The sequence below is a fragment of the Crassostrea angulata genome, chromosome 1, assembly GCF_025612915.1.
Source record: "Crassostrea angulata isolate pt1a10 chromosome 1, ASM2561291v2, whole genome shotgun sequence".
NCBI classification, from domain to species: Eukaryota; Metazoa; Mollusca; class Bivalvia; order Ostreida; family Ostreidae; genus Magallana; species Magallana angulata.
Genome location: NC_069111.1, coordinates 42,321,438 through 42,342,157, shown reverse-complemented (window position 1 = coordinate 42,342,157; position 20,720 = coordinate 42,321,438). Strand labels below are relative to the sequence as shown.

Below are 20,720 nucleotides of genomic sequence, written 5' to 3'. Positions count from 1 at the left end.
CCATGGGCCTCACGTTCTTGCCCAATGTTTTAAGGGGCATGGTCACGATTTTGGTCCAATTCTATTTTTATATTTTTATTTTTTACAATGCTTTGGAAATACATTTCTAATGATCAAATAAAATTTGAGAGTCATTCGTAGAGTTATAAGCAAGATCCAGGGCTCACAATTCTTTGTCCCGTAAACAAGGCTCGTGTCCTGTTTTTGTTTACATAGGTTCAATTTACCTGCAAAAATTCTTTTTTAAGCTTATTTGTCTATCCTTTTATTTATTTTAAGCATAATTAAACAGTTCCTAACGTTTAAAACATTCGTTTAAGTCTTAAAACTGAAATTATTACTTCAACGTTCAAAATGTAAACAAACGCTTTGTTTACATAGCGAAGAATTTCAAGCTCTGTAACTCGCTTATAACTCAACAAATAGCAATCAAATTTTGGTTGCCTATTAAAGATGCCTTTCTGAAGTATTGTAAATATTTTAATCGGAAAAAGAAGTTTGACCAAAATCGTGACCATGCACCTTTAAGTGTCTGTACTGAATCTGACACAAAACCTTCTCTCAAAAGGCTAGAGTGTCTGCACCAGACCTTAAAGCTGACATGAATTCATAAATGCGTATTATTTTCCTATTATCTCCGACTACCGCCATATTAGTTGTCTATTTCTATTGTTCTGCTCATCGCTTCACACCCCCTATATAAGGCCGAGAGCACAATTCATGCTTCACCGCATTCAGGAATTTCATACACCCGAACACGTTACCTTGGACGAAAATACGTGTAGAATCGCGTTTTGAACAAAAATAATATGACAACTACTGCATTGACAAGGAATATATCCAATGAACGACGAAACAAGACAGACTGAAATCCAGGCACATAAACTTAAAAAATCCTCGATAATTGTAGACCCATTTCCTGTTTATCTTATAACATTGCACATGCGCAACCACACACTGTGAGTGATCGAGCAATGACAGTGATTGCATGGAAACGGAGTGTTTTTATAGAACCGATGGAAAAGGGTCGCTGTTACGTTGTTACTTTCTTGGATTTACTATCATTTAGCTACTAGGTTGGATGTAGTGCCGACGGGGTTTTCAAAAAGATACGGACGTTGTGCACTCTATCAACGACACACGTGTTCGATGTGCATGTGAAGTAAGGCAGCACTATCTGTGCAAAATAATACGGATACTATAGTACCTTGGAAAATACTTTCACAGAATAAATATATTTTGTATTTTATTAATTGTTGTTTCCTTTATTCTTTATTACAGACAATTTACTGCTATGTGTAGTTCATGAATTTAGAAGTCCGTGCAACCTGAATGCCTCGCTCGGAAAGCAACAGACCGCAACTTTCTCAACCGGTATATATACCCCAGTGGCAGTTCAGGAGCTATCGAAAGTATTATGGCGACCAAGTGCTTTAATGAATTCATGTCAGCTTTAAGAAATGTAAGGTATTGGAGTCTTATACAGAAGCAGTTCAGTCAAGCATTGGAAGACCGACTCATTTCAAATCAACATCCAATCTCGGTAACCTTGCAAAAGACAGCTATTTGATGAACTTTATACGTGTAACTTGACTCAGAACTTTTAGATGACTTTTTAGATTATGATATCAAAATACTAGACAAAACAAATTATTTTTCACACTAGTATACCATTGCGCCTCGAAAATACTATCCATAACAAATAACTTTTTAAAAATTTGCTTTTAACAATAGTATCAACTGCAATCCCGGATAACTTAATCTTGCAGAAGCATAAAGATAACTATCGGATAAATGTTTTACCGAAAACTTGACTCTGACTATTTAGATGACACCTTTAATACCATTATCAAAACACTAGGGGAAAAAAACGAAAATGACTTCACATATGCCAGTGCACAGAAATAATAAACATTATATCAAAATGATGAAATTAGAGCTAATGTTTCCCACCAACAGAAATATGTTGACCACAAACAAGGATTGCCTGAATCCCTATGGTAAGGGTAAATGCCATTTTAATATCCTAAGGATATTGGTATTCATTCTCGTCGAACCATTTTACGTCAAGCAACGGACTAAAATCCATCTGCAACCTGACAGTTCTCTTCTCGTGACATGAAACAATACTTTCCACACGATGAATTGAAGATTGTGCTTCCTGTACGCAAGTATCGAAACCTAGAGAGATTTAGTTCCCATCAGCCAAATTTCTTTCCAAGCTCTCTATATTTGTTCCAATAATAAATCAGTAAAAAACCGAAATTTCCTCATTCAGCAACATGTCTATTGACATAGCTTCCATTTAAGTCGATTTTAAACTTGAGTTTATTATCCATGCTAAACCTTAAATTAATGCCAGGTGTCATGTTTCGTGTACATTTTATTTTTTGTTACGAAAGATTTGTCGTACGACTTAATTTTTTATGTTGGAAAACCGCGCCATACTCGATGTATGCACAACTCTGATTCTCTGTATCGAGGCTTGTAATCCACAGTGTAAGTCTTTTGACATTTGTAAACTAGGTTATTTCAACATATTTTTATGTGAATTATCTGTATGTTTCATGTCAGTAATGCTAAGCGATGCATATTCTTGAAATCTTGTATTTTATGTTTACCATGTGCTCGGTGTATGGGGCGCCATTTTGTCCATCATATTTCTGGTCATTTAATTTCGAGTTGCAGTTGATTAATTTACTTTAACTTGCTGTTTATCATATGAATAGACTGAATTCAACTGTTTAAATCATATGTGTAAGGTTTCATAATCTAATTGCAAACTCTGTCCTAATATTTTTTGTATGGAAACCTGTACCAGTCATTGATTGTTACATTTTTTTTGTTACAGCTTTTTACCGTCGTCTGAGACGGTTATCTGTCTCCCAAATAAACTGATTTCACCGACACTTGTGAGTCCGACTTTTATTGGGGCAGAACAGTAAAAAGACTAGGATGTCTACCTCAGCAGAGCAGATCACTCCCGACTCAACAGAGGGCACCCAGGTCACTCCTGACCCTACAGAGGATGCCCGGGAATCACAGACGACTGATGGCAAGAGGCAGTACGTCACACAAGATGAAGAGGAGTATCAGGAAGAGTACTATCAGGATGAGGACTCCTTTGCCGACATCTTAGCGAAGAAGAGGGCTGATGTAAGCCGAGCAAAGGCTAGGATGGCATACACCGCCAGAGAATTGGAGCTCAGGAAACAACGAGTGGAACTCGATGCTGCAATGGAAATGCTACATCTCGAGAGAGAGGCTGCAGAAGCTGAAGCTGATTGTCAAGCCTTTGAATCGACCATGATACAGATGTCACCTATGAAGAGACGAACGAGTTCCTTAGGCGAAGTCAGCAACTTTAAACCAGGACAGGATCAATCCACTCCACGTCAACCTTCTGCATCGCCAGGACTACTGACCGGTACTTCCGATCCGACTCAACTTGACCCGGATGCACAACCCTATGTACCTGCAGCACAGCCTTTGGTTCCTGACACACAGCCGTCCGTGCCTGTCGCACAACCGTACGTGCCTACTGCACAGCCTTATGTGCGTGCCGCACAGCCGTACGTGCCTACTGCACAGCCTTATGTGCCTGCCCCACAGCCCAACGTGCCTGCCGCACAGCCTTATGTGCCTGCCGCACAACCTCACGTGCCTGCCGCACAACCTTACGTGCCTGCCGCACAACCTCACGTGCCTGCCGCACAGCCTCATGTGCCTGCCGCACAGCCTTACGTGCCTGCTGCACAACCTCACATGCCTGCCGCACAACCTCACGTGCCTGCCGCACAACCTCACGTGCCTGCCGCACAGCCATCCATGCCTGCCGCGCAGCCTCATGTGCCTGCCGCACACCCTCACGTGCCTGTCGCACAACCGTATGTGGCTGCCTCACACCCCTTATCACCACTTGTGACTGATCAGGGACCACAAGTAACTGATGTTACCCGATTCCTCCTGAGGAAGGACTTGCTATTCTCCAGACTTACTCACTTTGACGATAGACCAGAATCATACAGTGCCTGGAAACACAGCTTTATGTGTGTAGTGAATGAGCTTCAAGTCTTGGACTCCGAGCAGATGGACCTTCTTATCAAGTACTTAGGTCCGGAATCTAAGAAGCACGCAACAAGCATGAGGACATCCAACATCTTCGACATCTCAAGAGGACTAAGAAGACTTTGGGAAAGGTTGGATGAGCGCTATGGTGCACCAGAACATGTGGAAGCATCCGTAAGAGCCAAACTGTTGAGTTTCCCAAAGCTTGGCAACAGAGATCATCAAAAACTTTACGATCTGTCAGACATTCTTATGGAGATGAAGTTTTTGAAGGAGGATCCGAAGTACAGTGCAATGTTGGCCTATCTAGACTCATCCTCAGGGATTAGACCCATCATTTCAAAACTTCCGTATGGCCTGCAGGAGAAATGGACCAACAGAGCCATGAAGTACAAGCTTGAACATCAGACTGTGTTTCCACCCTTTGGTGTGTTTGTTGACTTCATGAAGGAGATGAGCAGAGTGAAAAACGACCCAAGTTTTGCGTATCACACTGACGCTAACCACAACGAAAAGCAGCCTATGAACGTTCCAAGGGGAAGAGTGAACACGAAGAAAACCACAGTGTATCAACCAACAGGATCCGGAAATCTGAGCGAGCCGAAGCTTGATGTGTGTATAATTCACACCGGTCCGGGTGTTAAACACAGTGTCAATAACTGTCGAGTGTTTAAGGCCAAGCCTATTGAAGAACGTATGAAGTTGCTCCGTGAACACAGACTCTGTTTTCGGTGTTGTTCCGCAAGTCATAGGAAACAAGACTGTAAAGAGGCCATCATGTGCAAGGAATGCGGAAGTGAGTTCCACACTACGTCTCTCCATGTTGATTCGTCACCAGCTCCTACCACTGGAAGGGCCTCATCAGTTCATGGCGGGGAGGAGGCTCCTAGGCGTCAGCAAGTAACAAAAGAACAGCACGTCACAACCATAAACAGCAACTGCACAGAAGTAGGGAAGGAATTTAAGGGAAAATCTTGTGCAAGAATTGTTCCCGCGACTGTCACCTATGATGGAAGAGCTGTCTCTCTGTATGCTATGCTTGACGACCAGAGTAACAAGACCTTGGCTAAGAAGGAATTGTTTGACTTGCTGAACATCAATACAGAGACAATACCTTACCTGATGACGTCATGTTCTGGACAAGTGACAACCTTCGGGAGAACTGCCTCAGGACTCTATATTGAATCAGCCAGGGGTGAGACCAGACTACCCTTGCCGTGCACGTTAGAGTGTGATGAAATACCGAACAACTACCAAGAGATCCCTACACCTGACGTTGCTCTTCAGCACAAGCACATGCGGGATATAGCCGGCGACATCCTACCCATTGACGCTTCAAGAAAAATTCTGTTGCTGATAGGAAGAGACCTTCCTCAAGTCCACCATGTTCTTGAGCAGCGCATAGGACGTGACCACGAACCATTTGCACAGAGGTCACCCCTTGGTTGGACGATCATCGGCGACACATGCTTGTCTGGACAACACAGACCAAGAGCTGCGAATGTGTACAAGACCTTCATCACGGACAGCGGACGTGGAACTATTCTTGAACCATGTGCCCAGTACTTATCCGTGAGAGAGAAGCTTCCAACCAGAGATGTGACAAACAGATTACGGGTATCTGACACTTCATCTGATGAACACTTATTCAGACGCACACCAGATGATAACAAAGTGGGATCATCAGTGGAAGATAGGATGTTTATGGACATCATGAACAAAGAACTATTGATAGGTGAGGATGGAAAGTGGGTAGCTCCCCTACCCTTCCGCCAACCAAGATTACGACTACCAAACAACTATGAGGTTGCATTGAGACGTGCACGAGCCTTGGACGCAAGTCTCAAGAGAGATCCAGTAAAGAAGGAACACTTTGCGACCTTTATGACAAAGCTGTTCGACAACGATCATGCTGAGAAAGCACCCACTTCCAAGTCAACGCAGGAGCAGTGGTTTCTTCCTCTCTTCGGGGTCTACCACCCTCAGAAACCTCACCAGATCCGGGGCGTATTTGATTCCTCTGCGAAGTTCAAGGGAACCTCTTTGAACGACCAACTGCTGTCTGGCCCGAACCTCACCAACAGCTTGCTTGGAGTGTTGCTTCGTTTCAGGAAGGAGATGATTGCTGTCGTAGCAGACGTGCAGCACATGTTTCACTGCTTCACCGTCAGAGAAGAGCACAGAGACTTTCTCAGCTTCCTTTGGTACAAGGACAACGAGATCGGAACGGAACTAACAGAATTCCGAATGAAGGTCCACGTTTTTGGTAATAGTCCTTCTCCGGCCATAGCGACACTGGGCCTCAGGAAGATCTCAGAACTATCTGAGGAAAGCCATGGACCTGATGTCAAGGAGTTCATCAAGAGGAACTTCTACGTTGATGATGGTCTGACATCATGCTCAACAAGCCAAGAAGCAGTAGACCTGATGTGCAGAACCCAGGACGCATTGAAGCAATACGGGAACCTAAGGCTCCACAAGTTCGCATCAAACAGCGCGGATGTCATGAAGGCGTTTGAGCCACGAGACTTAGCACAGGACATCTACGACCTGAACCTTGATGAGGACCAGCTCGTGCAACGGAGTCTTGGTATGCGATGGAACTTGTCGAGTGATATGTTCGAGTTCCGCATCTCTACTGATGACAAGCCCACAACACGCAGAGGTGTACTGTCGACAGTGAACAGCCTCTTCGATCCATTAGGCTTTCTCTCACCTGTTATCATCAGCGGGAAACTCATTCTTAGAGACGTAGTGACCTGTACCTCAGACTGGGATGAGCCGCTGCCGGACCATATTCTGGCAAGCTGGGAAGAGTGGAGTTCATCTCTGAAGGAGTTGGAGAAGATCCACATACCCAGAACAACCGTGGTACATCTTAGCAAGGCAGTAAGAAAGGAACTGTGGACATATGCGGACGCGTCAGAGAAAGCCATAGCTGCCGTTTCTTACATGAAGGTGTACTACGAAGATGGCTCTGCGATGACTGGATTTCTACTAGGGAAGTCTAAAGTGGCACCAGTATCAGGCCATACCATACCCCGTTTAGAGCTTTGTGCAGCTGTTCTAGCCATTGAGATATCGCAGATAGTCATGGATCACATGGACATAATGTTCGACTCGGTGAAGTATTTTTCCGACAGTCGTGTGGTATTGGGGTATATCCACAATGATAAGAGACGATTTTTTATTTACGTCTCCAACAGGGTCGAGAAAATCAGAAGCCTTAGTGAGCCGTCGCAGTGGAACTTTGTGCCGACACACCTCAACCCTGCTGACGAGGGCACTAGAGGCGTAGTTCCTAAGGACATTGGAGAGTGTGCTTGGCTTAGAGGAACTACTCACCTGCAGCGCATTGACGACGAAACCAAGGCAGAAGGGTTTCCCCTACAGGAACCTCTGTCAGACAGAGAAGTCAGACCTGTATGTTTGAAGACTGAGTGTGAACCTATGCTTGGAACTCAGAGATATGAGAGATTTTCCAGCTGGGACAGATTGGTCGAGGGTATCGCCCTGCTCCAGCGATTCATCATAAGCAGAAAGGGAGGTAAATCACAGATTTTACCGAAGTCCATAGACTACTCTCAAAGAGCAGAAAACTACATTATCAAGACAGTGCAAAGAGAAGTCTATTGTGAGGAGATTTACTGTCTGAGGTCCAAACAACCATTGCCGAAGAATAGCAGCATTCTTGCATTGAGTCCGTTCCTCGACGACGATGGTATTGTTAGAGTTGGTGGACGCTTAAGACATCTCAACGATGCGACTGTCTGCAAGAACCCTATACTGATACCGGGGAAACATCACATTGCGACCTTACTTGTACGCAAGTACCATCAACTGGTGCAACACCAAGGGCGCCACTTTACGGAGGGAAAGGTCAGGTCCTGTGGGTTCTGGGTCACCGGCTGCAAGCGCCTTGTTTCGTCCCTCATTCACAAGTGTGTTACTTGTCGGCGACAACGTGGGAGCTTCGCAACCCAGAAGATGTCTGACTTGCCTACAGACCGCATACTGCCAGGAGAGCCACCGTTCACTTCGGTGGGAGTAGATATCTTTGGGCCCTGGGACGTCGTGACTCGTCGCACTCGGGGAGTTCCAGCCAACGGCAAACGATGGGCAGCACTGTTCACATGTCTGGTGACACGCGCAGTCCATGTCGAGGTAGTAGAGGGGATGTCCGCATCATCCTTCATCAACGCCCTGAAGCGCTTTACAGCCATACGAGGACAGGCAAAGGAGTACCGTTCCGACAGAGGAACCAACTTTGTTGGCGCTACCGACCCTCTACAGATCGACGCAATCAACGTGGAAGATCGTCAGGTCAAGGATTTCCTGCACTCTCGGGGAACAACCTGGATTTTCAACCCGCCCCATGCATCCCACATGGGTGGAGCTTGGGAGCGCATGATAGGGTTGACACGGCGCATATTGGACAACATGTTGAAGGATCATTCAGCACAGGGTCTTACGCACGAGGTACTTACCACCTTTCTGGCCGAGGCAAGTGCGATCATAAATTCTCGCCCACTTACCGCCGTTTCGTCAGATCCAGACTCGCCTTTTGTCCTTACCCCAAGCATTTTGCTTACTCAGAAGACGGATGTACCGACCGAAGCTGTATGCGACACAACTGCTAAGGACCTCTTCAAGGTACAGTGGAAGAGAGTACAGCACCTCGCCAAGATGTTCTGGGACAAATGGAAGAAGGAATACCTGCATACCTTGCAAGCGCGTAAGAAGTGGCATCATGGTCAACGTAACATTAGTGTTGGTGACATAGTGTTGTTAAAGGATGTCGAAACCCATCGCAACAACTGGCCGCTTGGACGCATTACTGCAACGTTTCCTGGCAAGGACAACTTGGTTCGCAAGGTTGAAGTACGTGTCAGCAAGGACGGCAAGACCACCTCTTACGTCAGACCAGTGACGGAACTCATTTTATTATTGGAGAACTGAATGTTTTCTGTACTAAATTGTATTCAAATCTTGTGTGATATAATTTTATATATCAGACGGGGAGTGTCATGTTTCGTGTACATTTTATTTTTTGTTACGAAAGATTTGTCGTACGACTTAATTTTTTATGTTGGAAAACCGCGCCATACTCGATGTATGCACAACTCTGATTCTCTGTATCGAGGCTTGTAATCCACAGTGTAAGTCTTTTGACATTTGTAAACTAGGTTATTTCAACATATTTTTATGTGAATTATCTGTATGTTTCATGTCAGTAATGCTAAGCGATGCATATTCTTGAAATCTTGTATTTTATGTTTACCATGTGCTCGGTGTATGGGGCGCCATTTTGTCCATCATATTTCTGGTCATTTAATTTCGAGTTGCAGTTGATTAATTTACTTTAACTTGCTGTTTATCATATGAATAGACTGAATTCAACTGTTTAAATCATATGTGTAAGGTTTCATAATCTAATTGCAAACTCTGTCCTAATATTTTTTGTATGGAAACCTGTACCAGTCATTGATTGTTACATTTTTTTTGTTACAGCTTTTTACCGTCGTCTGAGACGGTTATCTGTCTCCCAAATAAACTGATTTCACCGACACTTGTGAGTCCGACTTTTATTGGGGCAGAACACCAGGTATATTACTACATGTGTACAATATACAAAGAAAATTTCTTAATAACTAGTAACACGAATGTGACAATGGTTCTAGAGCGAAAACCCTGTATGAAATATGCAGTTGAAGAGAAAAAATACATATTATCCCAATTGAATTATAAACTTGTAATGAAAAAAGCGAAATCTCTATTGTCATCTCAAAACCAGGCAGGCACGCAGCATCGTTTTTGAAATTGAGAAGGCAAACCTCATCCAAAAAAGGTAATTCTCGATTCCCGAAATCATAAAAATCATAGTGGGGGGGGGGGGGGGGGGGGTGGGGGGGTTGGGGGGGGGGAATTCCTTTAACATTAATTTCACTCTTGATTTCCTCATTTTCTGTTCTATTCCTAATAAGCTCCCCAAAAAGTGGGGGCCAACTCCGCTATAATTCATTTTTTTAATATGTAAATTTTAAAAAAAAATGTCTGCTGCAAGAAAAAAAAGAAGGATCCTCTGCCCCCCCCCCCCGTGCGTGCGTGCGTGCGTGCGTGCGTGCGTGCGTGCGTGCCTGCGTGCCTGCGTGTGTGTGTGTGTGTGTGTGTGTGTGAGAGTGCGTGCGTGCGTGATCGTTAAGAAAATCATGGACGGTAACTTTTAAATAGGAAAGAGCAGGTTGAGGTTTACACTTTTTTTGTATATATTGGCCAATGTATTTTAATTTTAGTTGGATAGCATACAAAATCGATTTACAAAATAAGTATCGTTTCAACGGAAGACCTTATTATTATTGTTTTGTTTGTTTTCTTCTACAATTATTAAGGTGTTCCGTTTCAACGGAAGACCTTATTGTTATCGCTTTGTTTCTTTTCCTCTATTATTATTATTAAGGTCTTCTGTTGAAACGGAAGACCTTATTGTCATTGCTTTGTTTCTTTTTCTCTATTATTTTTTTTTTCTGTAAGGGTTTTTCAAAAATGCTTCAGCCGATTTTCATGAATCTTTCAAAACTTACTCAAGCAAATTTTATAAAAAACTAATTGATCATTTTCTTGATCGTCACTTCCGGTCCCGAGATATTAAACATTTTATGTTTTTGTTTGTGGCTTATTTGTCTAAAAAATTTTGAAAGATTAAACTTTCAAGTTTTCATGGATATGGAAGAGCGTCTCTAGCCGCAGTGTCTCTTGCATATCCAAACGTCTGCCGACACTTCCGGTCGTCACCGGAAGGAAAAGTAAAACCTTAATTTTTTAATTTTTTTTTAAATTTTTTTTTTGCTTTTATTCGACAGAGACGCTCTCAAAACTTTCGAATATGAAATTTGTTTTAAAATCGATCTACGCATTTTCAAGATTTTGGGCTCCAAAGTCCTGAAACGAGAGTCCGCGTAGCTCAGTCGTTAGAGTGGTGGACTTATGCCCAGGCGACCCGGGTTCAGTCCCCAAGTGCCGAATTTTTTTCTTTGTTAATTGTGTTTTGTTTAACGATTTCAATCTTTAAAATGATTGATTTTTAATGTTTTTATATGATTTTTATAATTAATAAGGCTTTTTCTCCATACAATTATAGAGCTCGTTTCTGTTAGCAGCTCGTTGAATTCAGACGCATCGCCGGCATTTCAGGCATTAAAGACTAATTGTCCAATCTTGTGCTGAAGTCCCAGATGATCCTATATATTTTACTTTCATCAATAGAATAGTCCATGTACCTGTATGATATTGTTTTAAGAAAATTTGAAGAAGTAATAAGAAAATGAAGTTAAAAACAACAATATGGCAGTTGTTCAAGAAGATAACGCAGAAATTGAGGACTACATGTAAGAAAGAGGAGCTAGTGATTCGGAGGGAGGAAGTTCAAGATTCGAATGGAAGATGTCAGCAGTAAAAAAGGCTAGTATCTGTACTGAAGAAAAGAAGACAAAAACAGGTATCTTTTTCAAAAAATGTGTGGAAGAAAGTTTTTGTGTCAATGAACGAGAAAGGCGGAGGAAAGAAGAGTCCCACTCCAACACCACAGCAGTTTACTCACCAAGAAGAGCATATAGAAAATTCACCATGGAAAGAAAAAGTCGAGAAACCGTAGAAAAAAGCCATTAAATCATGAAATCTTGTATGATGATCCAGCTTCCAATCTACAGATCGTTAAAACCTTATTAGGAGCTGTAGAAACCAGTTCAGCGTTAGGAGTAGAAACCAGTTCAGACAGCTTTAGTTGCAGCACTAAAACAACGGAAAAAGTACCCAAGAAAAAGAGCAACGATTTATCGGAGTATCTAAAAGATGTCGGTGCCAATATTCTCGTTTCTGTTTAAAAATATGCAGGAGACCACAAATGAATTAGTAGAAAAACCGATCGAAAAACTGAAAAAAAGGTGCTCAAGACTTGCATTAATATTGTGACTGTATTCGTAAACTGAGAAGAAATGCTGACTTTTCTACTTGTTTTGTTGATCTAGATGATGCAGTTTTGATTTTATACACAAATTTATAAAGTATTTTCTTTTTTTTTTTAAATATTTTTGTTCGTTTTTATCTTGTTAATCTGTTAATTGTTTATTTGTTGATTGTTTTTGTCAACTAAAGAAATCGAAATCGTGTATGATTTTTCTTGAAAACAATACAGATAGAATAACAATTACTTTTCTGTTCTTTAAATTCATTTGTTTAATGTCTAGAAGCTACTGCATAAGTAATTGTTTCAGTTGTTCTCCTGGCAGTTCATGTCCATCGCTAGCAAATATGTCATCTAAGTTCTATGCTGTTTGGTTGCTTGGGACCGGAACAAGTTGCAAGTCTGCGATCCATTTTCATCCATATTAAAAGCAGATTTAACAAGCAAAATGAACACTTTTACAATACTTTTATAACGAAATTGCTGGCAATACCAAGCAAAAAATTTAAACAAAATTATGTATATAATCAGATGTAATCCAATGATTTTATAATATCCCTATGCATATATCATATATCATGTCATGTGTGTATAGTGAAAGTGAAAAAATCAATGAAAAAAAACACTTTATTCTTGCATGCGACATTTTTATTTCCAAAAAAATCCCTTTTAACACCATGAGAATCTAAAGATATTTAATTGGATCACATACCCCTTCACGGCATCCATATTTTCGAAGTCTATGGAATGAAAATAATCTGTTTGCTATACAATTTTTCTTGGTCATATGAAAAAAAACTGTTTCTAAATATAATTTAATTTTCTAACAATAAGAAATACTCTCGGATAGTTTGGTTACAAAATAAAAGTCTTCTGTTTTATTTTGGTTTAAATTGCTTGGTTATAAAATAAACCAATAAACGATATAGTCGTTTCAAGAGGGATGGTCATGCTTTTTGTCAAACTTTATTTTTTCTGTTTTAATGTGTCCGATGCTTCAGTAACGTATTTCTAATAGTTAATCAAAATGTGATCTCTGTATCCAACGTATAACTCGACAACTGACGTTCAGATTTTGGTTGAGGACTAAAAATGCCTTCTGAAGTATTAAAAAATATCAAAAACCGGAAAAAAAAATTAGATTTTTATCAAAATCGTGACCATGCCCCTTATAATGGTAATACACTAAAAAACGGTACAATGTAGGCTAGCATTTAAAATTTGGGGGATTTTTCAAATACAATTGAGGAGGGGGTTGTTCTCAGATATGAATGTTCTGAGTTATATTTATGAATATAAATTGTTGCATGAAAATTTAGGTTGGTGTTGATTTATTTCTCAAAGCCGAACACAAGTCGTTGTTGGAGTTCACCGAATTGTTCCTCTTTCCCCGCCGCTATCACTACAAACTTCTGATAAGAACCACTGTCTTTTTAACAGTTTGAAGTATTTCACTGTACAAGTCTCAATTGTGTAAAAGTACTGCTTATATGGTCATGTTACACATTAATGATTCAATTTTTTATTTGAAGCACATTTTAAGCTAGGTAAAAATAAACATCAAATATGTAAGTCAATATTTTGCAAACAAACAGAAAATGCACTAAAAAAACCCCGAAATATATGAAAGTAAGGCACTGGCCATAATTTCATAAATAATTTCAAGGTGTGCAATTCGATATAAAGAAACTGAAGGGATTTTATACCCGTGTGTTGGTGCCTATTTATGAATCGTATTCAGCTTTGATAAAAAAAAAAATTAAAAAATACGAAAAAAAATATTCGATTAAATCATATTGTGGGTCAAATACAAAAATCTCTTAATGCTGCCTTGAATTGTGTTATATTTTTATCAAAAAGCTTTTGATGATAATCGATGTTAAATATATCAGCAAAAAATGCATTTCAGTTTACGCACAATTTTAGACCGGCAACTAAAACGTCAACATAACTCTTCTTTATATGTTTCATTGTGTATGAATATATGTTAAAGATGGAAATCGAGAAATTGTAGAATAATTAAAGTAAATATGTTTTTACCATCTATCTGTGCTTCCATACTATTGGTAATCTGGTTAGGCTGGCTATTTTGGTAATTAACAGTGGATATCGCTACGACAGCCGAGATACGGAGAATTATGAGTATCCAGAGAAGGTACTTGCATATTTTCTTCAAAGAGCAAGGTTTCTATTTTAGAAAGGAAAGAAATGTGTTTTTCTTTTCTTTTTAACCGTTTACATTCCAAAAAGAAGCTTTTTAAAACTTTTATAAACGAGAAAAAACTTACTTTTGATCTGGGCTTATAATCGTTTGTGTCCAAAGAATATTTGCTAGTGTCATCTGTCAGACCCGAGGAAGATGTGGGGGGTAACTCTAATCAATGAAAATACTTATTTCATAAGTGAAAGTTGTCGGTATTTTTATGCATTTTGTTTACGGCCATAATGTACATTTTATGGATGTACCTTTTAATTTTTTTTTTTATTTTACACATTCTGTATCATTTTCCCTTGATGGCTATCGATCACGTTATGTACTAGTTTATACTTTAATAAAAATTCCTTCATAAACTAAGAAAATTCACGCTTATTTAATACCACATTTGAGAAAAGTTTGAAGTTACAGAACGAAAATTTAAGTTACAAATAAATCAATAAGTTATAATATTAATTAAGAAAAGTTAACAAATGGAAATCTAGAATTGAATAAATAATTAAAGATAAATCAAATCAGGTACAGTGTATTGAATTTAGAATGTTAATTAATTAAAATAAACAGTTTGTAAATAAATTGTCCAATGTAGACCTAGTTGTATCACTGACACATACATATGTCTGATAAAAACACCCCAGAAAAAGTTGAAAACTTAAATTCAATGTTTTTAATGGAGAAATTTTGTCTCAAATAATTTAAACTAAATGGTTCAAAATCAAACAAGATTAAGAAACTCACCCCCTTTTTGAGGCACGTTGCATCGGAAGGGGGCATAGTTTTAAAAACAGACATTATATTACATCAACGTAAAGAAAATTAAATGTTTTAAGACTTCCAGATTTGGTATTAATAGAAGTATAAAGGCGTGTTAGAATTTCGGTAGGTCAGCCCTTGGCGCCCCCACCCCATACTTTATAAAAAGTGCTACGAGTCTATATTTCTAACATGCCGAGAAAAATATCGATACTTATAAACCTATAGGTCCCACACCTTCTCTCTCCAACGGCTAGGAGTTTCAAGTTTATACAAGAAAAACTTTCTTTAAATATTTGTGCATTCGGTTATCACTTTCCACGCTTCATACCCTCTCCTTATGGATTAATATTTCGAATTTTGGGGGATTTGGTGTTTTTTTTATAGAAATTACTTAGGGGAAGTCTGTGTTTGTCCCTTCCCTAAACTCAAAAACGAAGATGCGTGTCTATATTTCTAATATGCAGAGTAAAAGAAATATCGTTACGTATAATTCAGCATATCATGAATGAAAAGGACCTCACCTTGACGTCTCGTGATGTGTCTTGCACGCTCCCTACAAAAACGTAAGAAGCATTCTACAAGGAACAAATTTTCGGAGTTATCAGCAAATTAACCGAAGATACATCATCAATTATCAGTACTTATAACTATAATTAGTGTAATATACAAACTTTACCAATTGCTTTGTGGTTACGGAAGGTCCGTAATGATTGGATAAGCTAGAGTCTCCTTTTTCTAAAATATTCTACAAAAAGGAAAATATAAGTATTTATTACGATAAGAATGTAACATAAACTCACATGGATCTACATTGATTATGCTGTTATATTTTTCCGTTTTCCAGATGTTGATCACGTTGCATTTTCAATTTTGATTATCCGATCTACAAAAAGTAGCAATATTTGGCCAGCTATATTTTAATAACTTTTTACAAATATCATACATCTTTGATATGCTTGAATGATTTTATTTTTAAATTAAGTCAATCTATCGATTAAAATCAAAGGAAACGTTTTTTCATGGTTTATATTTCTATCAAGACTTAAGGCCACTGAACATCGCAATATTTTACAGGATAAAGTGTATCTATAGCTAATATTAATTTACATAATGAACATACAAGTACGAAATCTATAAAAATTGACTTGAATGCAAAAAAATCAGAATGGTTGTCAAACCATTCATCTCTAATAGAATATTCGTATAAGAATGGACATATATTATATTGTGATAAGAGAAAAGAAAATCACATAAATTATTGTAATGATGATTTTCAAATATTTTGAAAACATGTCCTCCTTTTTAACATATCATGTTTGTAAAGCAGCTATTCAAAGTATAAATGTCGATTCTTTATTATCAAGCAGTTATTGTGTTTAAAGACTGTATCATTTAAAAATGTATCATATTATTTCAAATATTTGTCCTAATATATCATTAAGTTTGATACTAAAAACACAACAACGAAACTGTTATGATATACGTTCTTGCACCCTGTTTAAATTCAGACTACTTACCAATATATTCTCTTGTATCTGAGATAAAGATACTAAAGGTGTAACCTACGAACAGAAAATAAACAAACATTCAGTTTGCAAACTGATAAAATAATTTGATGAAATCGACAGTTTTCGATATTTAAACAATAAGAAAATCATTCACGCTTCATATCATATTTATTTATAACATGTAATACACTTCAAGGTAAAAGCTTGAATATACTCACTGGTTGTGAAAGAAAGGTACTGCTGTGCTACAATGTAAAACGGCATTAAAAATGCACGAATGAAGTTAAGAAATTAAAAGAGGAATTGCTATAATTATTGAGAAATATTGTAAATCATTTCTAAATCTTAAATTAAAGTTTTTATCTTTAAAAACTACATTAAAGTAAAAATTAATTTGTATAAATCGATTGTGGAATGGTTTCAAAACCAAATGATGACATAAAAAAGAGATTTTGTCTTTAAAGGTCATATGAAACGATTTTTAACACTATGATTTTCTTTCATAAATATAAAGCTTGGTATAAACAAATGTTAAAATACGTGAGGTAAGATTTTTTTGCCTTTGCATTACTGAGTAATAACCGTGAAAATTCCGCATTTGAAAAAATTCTTCCCCGCTTATCGTTCTTGATTTTGAGGGTGTATGACGTCACACAGACCCACCGATGTAAACAATGCATGAAAACTAGTTTCATTTTACAGTAGTTTATCGATTTGATTTTAGTAATTTCTGCATATATGAACGTTTCTTTCTTTTCAAATGAGATCATTTGATTTCATAGTACAAATGACTTAGTTTCGTTAATGAATAAATATACTATCAGCTTCTCAACAGAGTAAAATAATGATGAAGATCCCATATACTACAGTGAACATTAACAGCTGATTAATGAATCATCCTGATCCTTTTGAAATAGAAACATCATTTTCTTCTTCGATACGTATAATGATTGAGCTACATTTAAATGGAATTAAATCATTTTAATTCATTTGATTTATTTTGTCACATAATACAGTATAAGGCAGGCCGATGAAAATGTTTGAGGTATTGTGTACATAGTTTGTATTTAAAAGCTGCTGTAAAATGCCGCAAATTTATTCTTAAATTTTATTTTACAATAATATAAATTTCTGACTTATTGATATATACATGTAGCAATATCTATAGGAAATACTTTGTGTACACGTGTATTAATTTAACGTTTTATTAAATTCGATCGCGGAAATATGGCACTTAAGGATTTCGAAATGTATCGGTAAAATAAATTGGTTGTTTAATAAATATTGTTGTGAACGAATGTGAAGATAATTAACAGATTTTATTAAGAACAAGCATCAATAATAATAAAAGAACGAAAGAAAAAATTGCGGAAGAAAGTGAGATAGAAGGAATCTGTGAGTAAACACAGCACATACACGTTGTAAAATCAAAACACCGCACATATACAAGTACAAGTTTCAAAATCAAAACATTTTGAAGAAATTTCTCTTAGACTAAAAATAATTAAATGGTAACATATTTGTGAATTTGAAAGCGAAACAAACAATAAACTCGTGAAGCGAATGATCGAGGCACCACGAGGCCAGTTGTTTAGAAAAAAAAATCTTCATGAATTGCATGAACGTGCAATTGGGAAAAACGATCAGTTATTTTTGAATTTGACAATTTCATTAAAAAGATTGAAATAAAACATATATACATGCATATATTTAAAGTATACTATACTTGCATGTAGATTAGATCTATAAAGAAAATCGTTCATTCTCCCCGCAGTCTCTAAACTGAATATGTACACGCTATCAAATATAAACGCACACGATATCATTTCATGAGAGAAAAAATACTGCCGTGGTTAATTATTGTATAATTATACAAGTTTTTATATAAAATAGTATTTTATTTCTTTTAAAATGCTGCAAAATGACGTGGATATTTGTATTCACAACATAGCTTGATAAGGCCATTGGGTCTTACTGACGTCATAAGCAAGGGAGGTAAGCTGCGTAAGTCAATGTTCCTTTTCCCGATTAAGTGATTTTGATCGACTGTGGCGCTCACATTTTGCATTAAATATTCAAAAAACAATGTCAGTCTTATTAAATAGGCACTTACGAACTCATTCCTGTATATAACTCAATATGGTCAGGATATCGTTTCATATGACCTTTAAACAAGTTGATATACTGCCCATGTAATTGATTCCAATTTGTTTTTGGTTGAAGTAAATAATTATTCTAAATAATACGTTTACAAGATAAATTCTTGTATGAAAATTCAAAAAAATTAATGTGCCTTAAAATTTTTAGCCTGATATGAACGCCATTGCCTTGCATTTTCTAAATATTTCTTGGTATAAACATACCAAGAACCCTACTGCAATAAAAAGCATATAACAAAATAGTCGTTTAATTAAACATCGAAATATTCTGAACTGCCAAAGTGAATTTTTAAAAATGTTTTGCTATAAAGTACCGATTTCTGCACTCGGTCAGAAAATCCAGGGTTGTCACCTTCATTAGAATTCTGAGAAACACCGGTGATCGTTCCTTGTGTATTCTGTCAACATGAAAACAAACACCATTGTTAATACCTTAAGGGTAATATTACACGTTGGCCTTTTATTGAATTGAGTTTGTGAGTACTCTGGTTCGTCTGCACCATTTACAAAGTGTGTATAGGTCTCCATAACAATATCATTAGTTACATGGTTTGTAGTTGACCTAATATAGTTTTTACATGGTCAGTAAATTCCATGTGGAATTTACTGACCATGTAATAGCCATATTAGGTCAACTTCAAACCATGTAACGATTATATCTTACCGACTGTCTTTTTTAATGATAAAAAGTAAATAAAACAATGGAAATCAAGCTTTTATTATGATATTACAAGTTTCAATTTGAGTACAAAACCTGACGTCATAATGCTCTAAAATGACGTCATAATGCTCGAAGGGGGAAATATTTTCTACTGACTATGTATGGAATATAAATAGTCTCCACGTGACTGTTGTTAGCCAATGATCTTCTTACAATTTAGCAAGATGTTAGATATATTATTATGCACCTGTGAAATTGAATCAATGGCTAAACGTGTGAAGATCTCCAAAGTTCTTTCTTAAACTGAGCTTTGCATTATAAAAATAAAACAAAACATCTTTTAGACAAAGTTTTAAGATAGTCCAAAGATTTTTCTCAATATACGTAAAACAAAAGAAACGACGGAAAAAATAAACTGTAGTCTCAGCCTGCCTAGTGGGTCTGGCCAGGGGTTTAATTTTGGATTTTGTGCGATGAAAAGCAATATATCAAAACGATACACTTTGTTTCAAAACTTTTAAGACAGAATATTCAACATATTGAAATGAACATTTAGGTACGTCCAACACAAACGACGGTTCTATATCACAAATTTATTGGCTTGAAGCGTAAGTTTCTATATTAACATTTTCCATTGTCTTTGCCTGTGGTAACACTACGTATCGTTTTCTACTATATAACCCATAACTTCAAATGACGCAAAATTGAGGCGCCAGCGGGTTTGCCTAATTATATTCAAATAATTTAATCGTACGATGGCTTAAAATTATATAAATATATGTAATAAGGAATCATTCTTTGAATATTATGAGGTGATAACTTCGGTCGGGGCGTAATCAAATCTATCATAAAGCCCTTCGGGCTTCATTGGATTTAATCACGCCCCGACCAAAATTATCACCTCATAATACTCAAAGAATGATTTCTGATTTTCTTTAATATTTACATTAACTGGTGATTTTGTCCGTAATAAAAATATAAGTCATAATTTTATACAAACAGTACAAATAATTTTCGATGGAATATTTATCAGAAAACGTTATAGTCATGTTGTTAAAACTTGATGTGTCTTATGACTTACATTGTTCGGGCACAATCCGTGTTTGCATGATAAAAATAATGTAATAATAATATAACAATTTCATAAACATTGTATTATTGATATAAGCAATGCAATTTTTTAATCTTTTATGGGGTGCCAATTACATTTGATATGTGAATATATCATAAAGTCTTTGGGGTTTTATAGGGTATTGATATCTCTCCGACCGTCATGATCACCTAATAAAAGTCAAAGAAATCCTTATATGAAGCATTTGTTATTCATGAAAAAAAGTTGGAGTACATACTCCTACATAATATGTAGCTTACATACCAACTCTAACAAATTGAA

General features: G+C 37.4%; 1 protein-coding gene and 1 long non-coding RNA gene across 3 annotated transcripts; one reads left to right on the top strand and one right to left on the bottom strand.

Moving 5' to 3' along the window:
• Positions 1-2,366: 2,366 nt before the first annotated feature.
• On the top strand, positions 2,367-9,637 carry LOC128176634 (uncharacterized). 2 transcript variants are annotated; one of them, XR_008242802.1, is made up of 2 exons: positions 2,367-9,227; positions 9,580-9,637. XR_008242802.1 is itself a non-coding variant. In XM_052843136.1 (2 exons), exon 2 carries the CDS (start codon positions 2,956-2,958, stop codon positions 9,025-9,027), a length of 6,072 nt encoding a protein of 2,023 aa, XP_052699096.1. In that variant the 5' UTR covers positions 2,367-2,499; positions 2,852-2,955; the 3' UTR covers positions 9,028-9,637. The 2 variants fall into 2 exon arrangements, 1 of the variants encoding a protein (XP_052699096.1); XM_052843136.1 differs by having other exon boundaries at positions 2,367-2,499; positions 2,852-9,637.
• Positions 9,638-15,814: 6,177 nt separating this feature from the next.
• LOC128177123 (uncharacterized) lies at positions 15,815-19,047 on the bottom strand. The gene is made up of 4 exons (XR_008242812.1): positions 18,981-19,047; positions 16,726-16,752; positions 16,517-16,561; positions 15,815-15,882 (listed from the first exon to the last, which is right to left on the bottom strand). It is a non-coding gene; the product is annotated as an uncharacterized LOC128177123 (long non-coding RNA).
• Between the last annotated feature and the right edge of the window lie 1,673 nt (positions 19,048-20,720).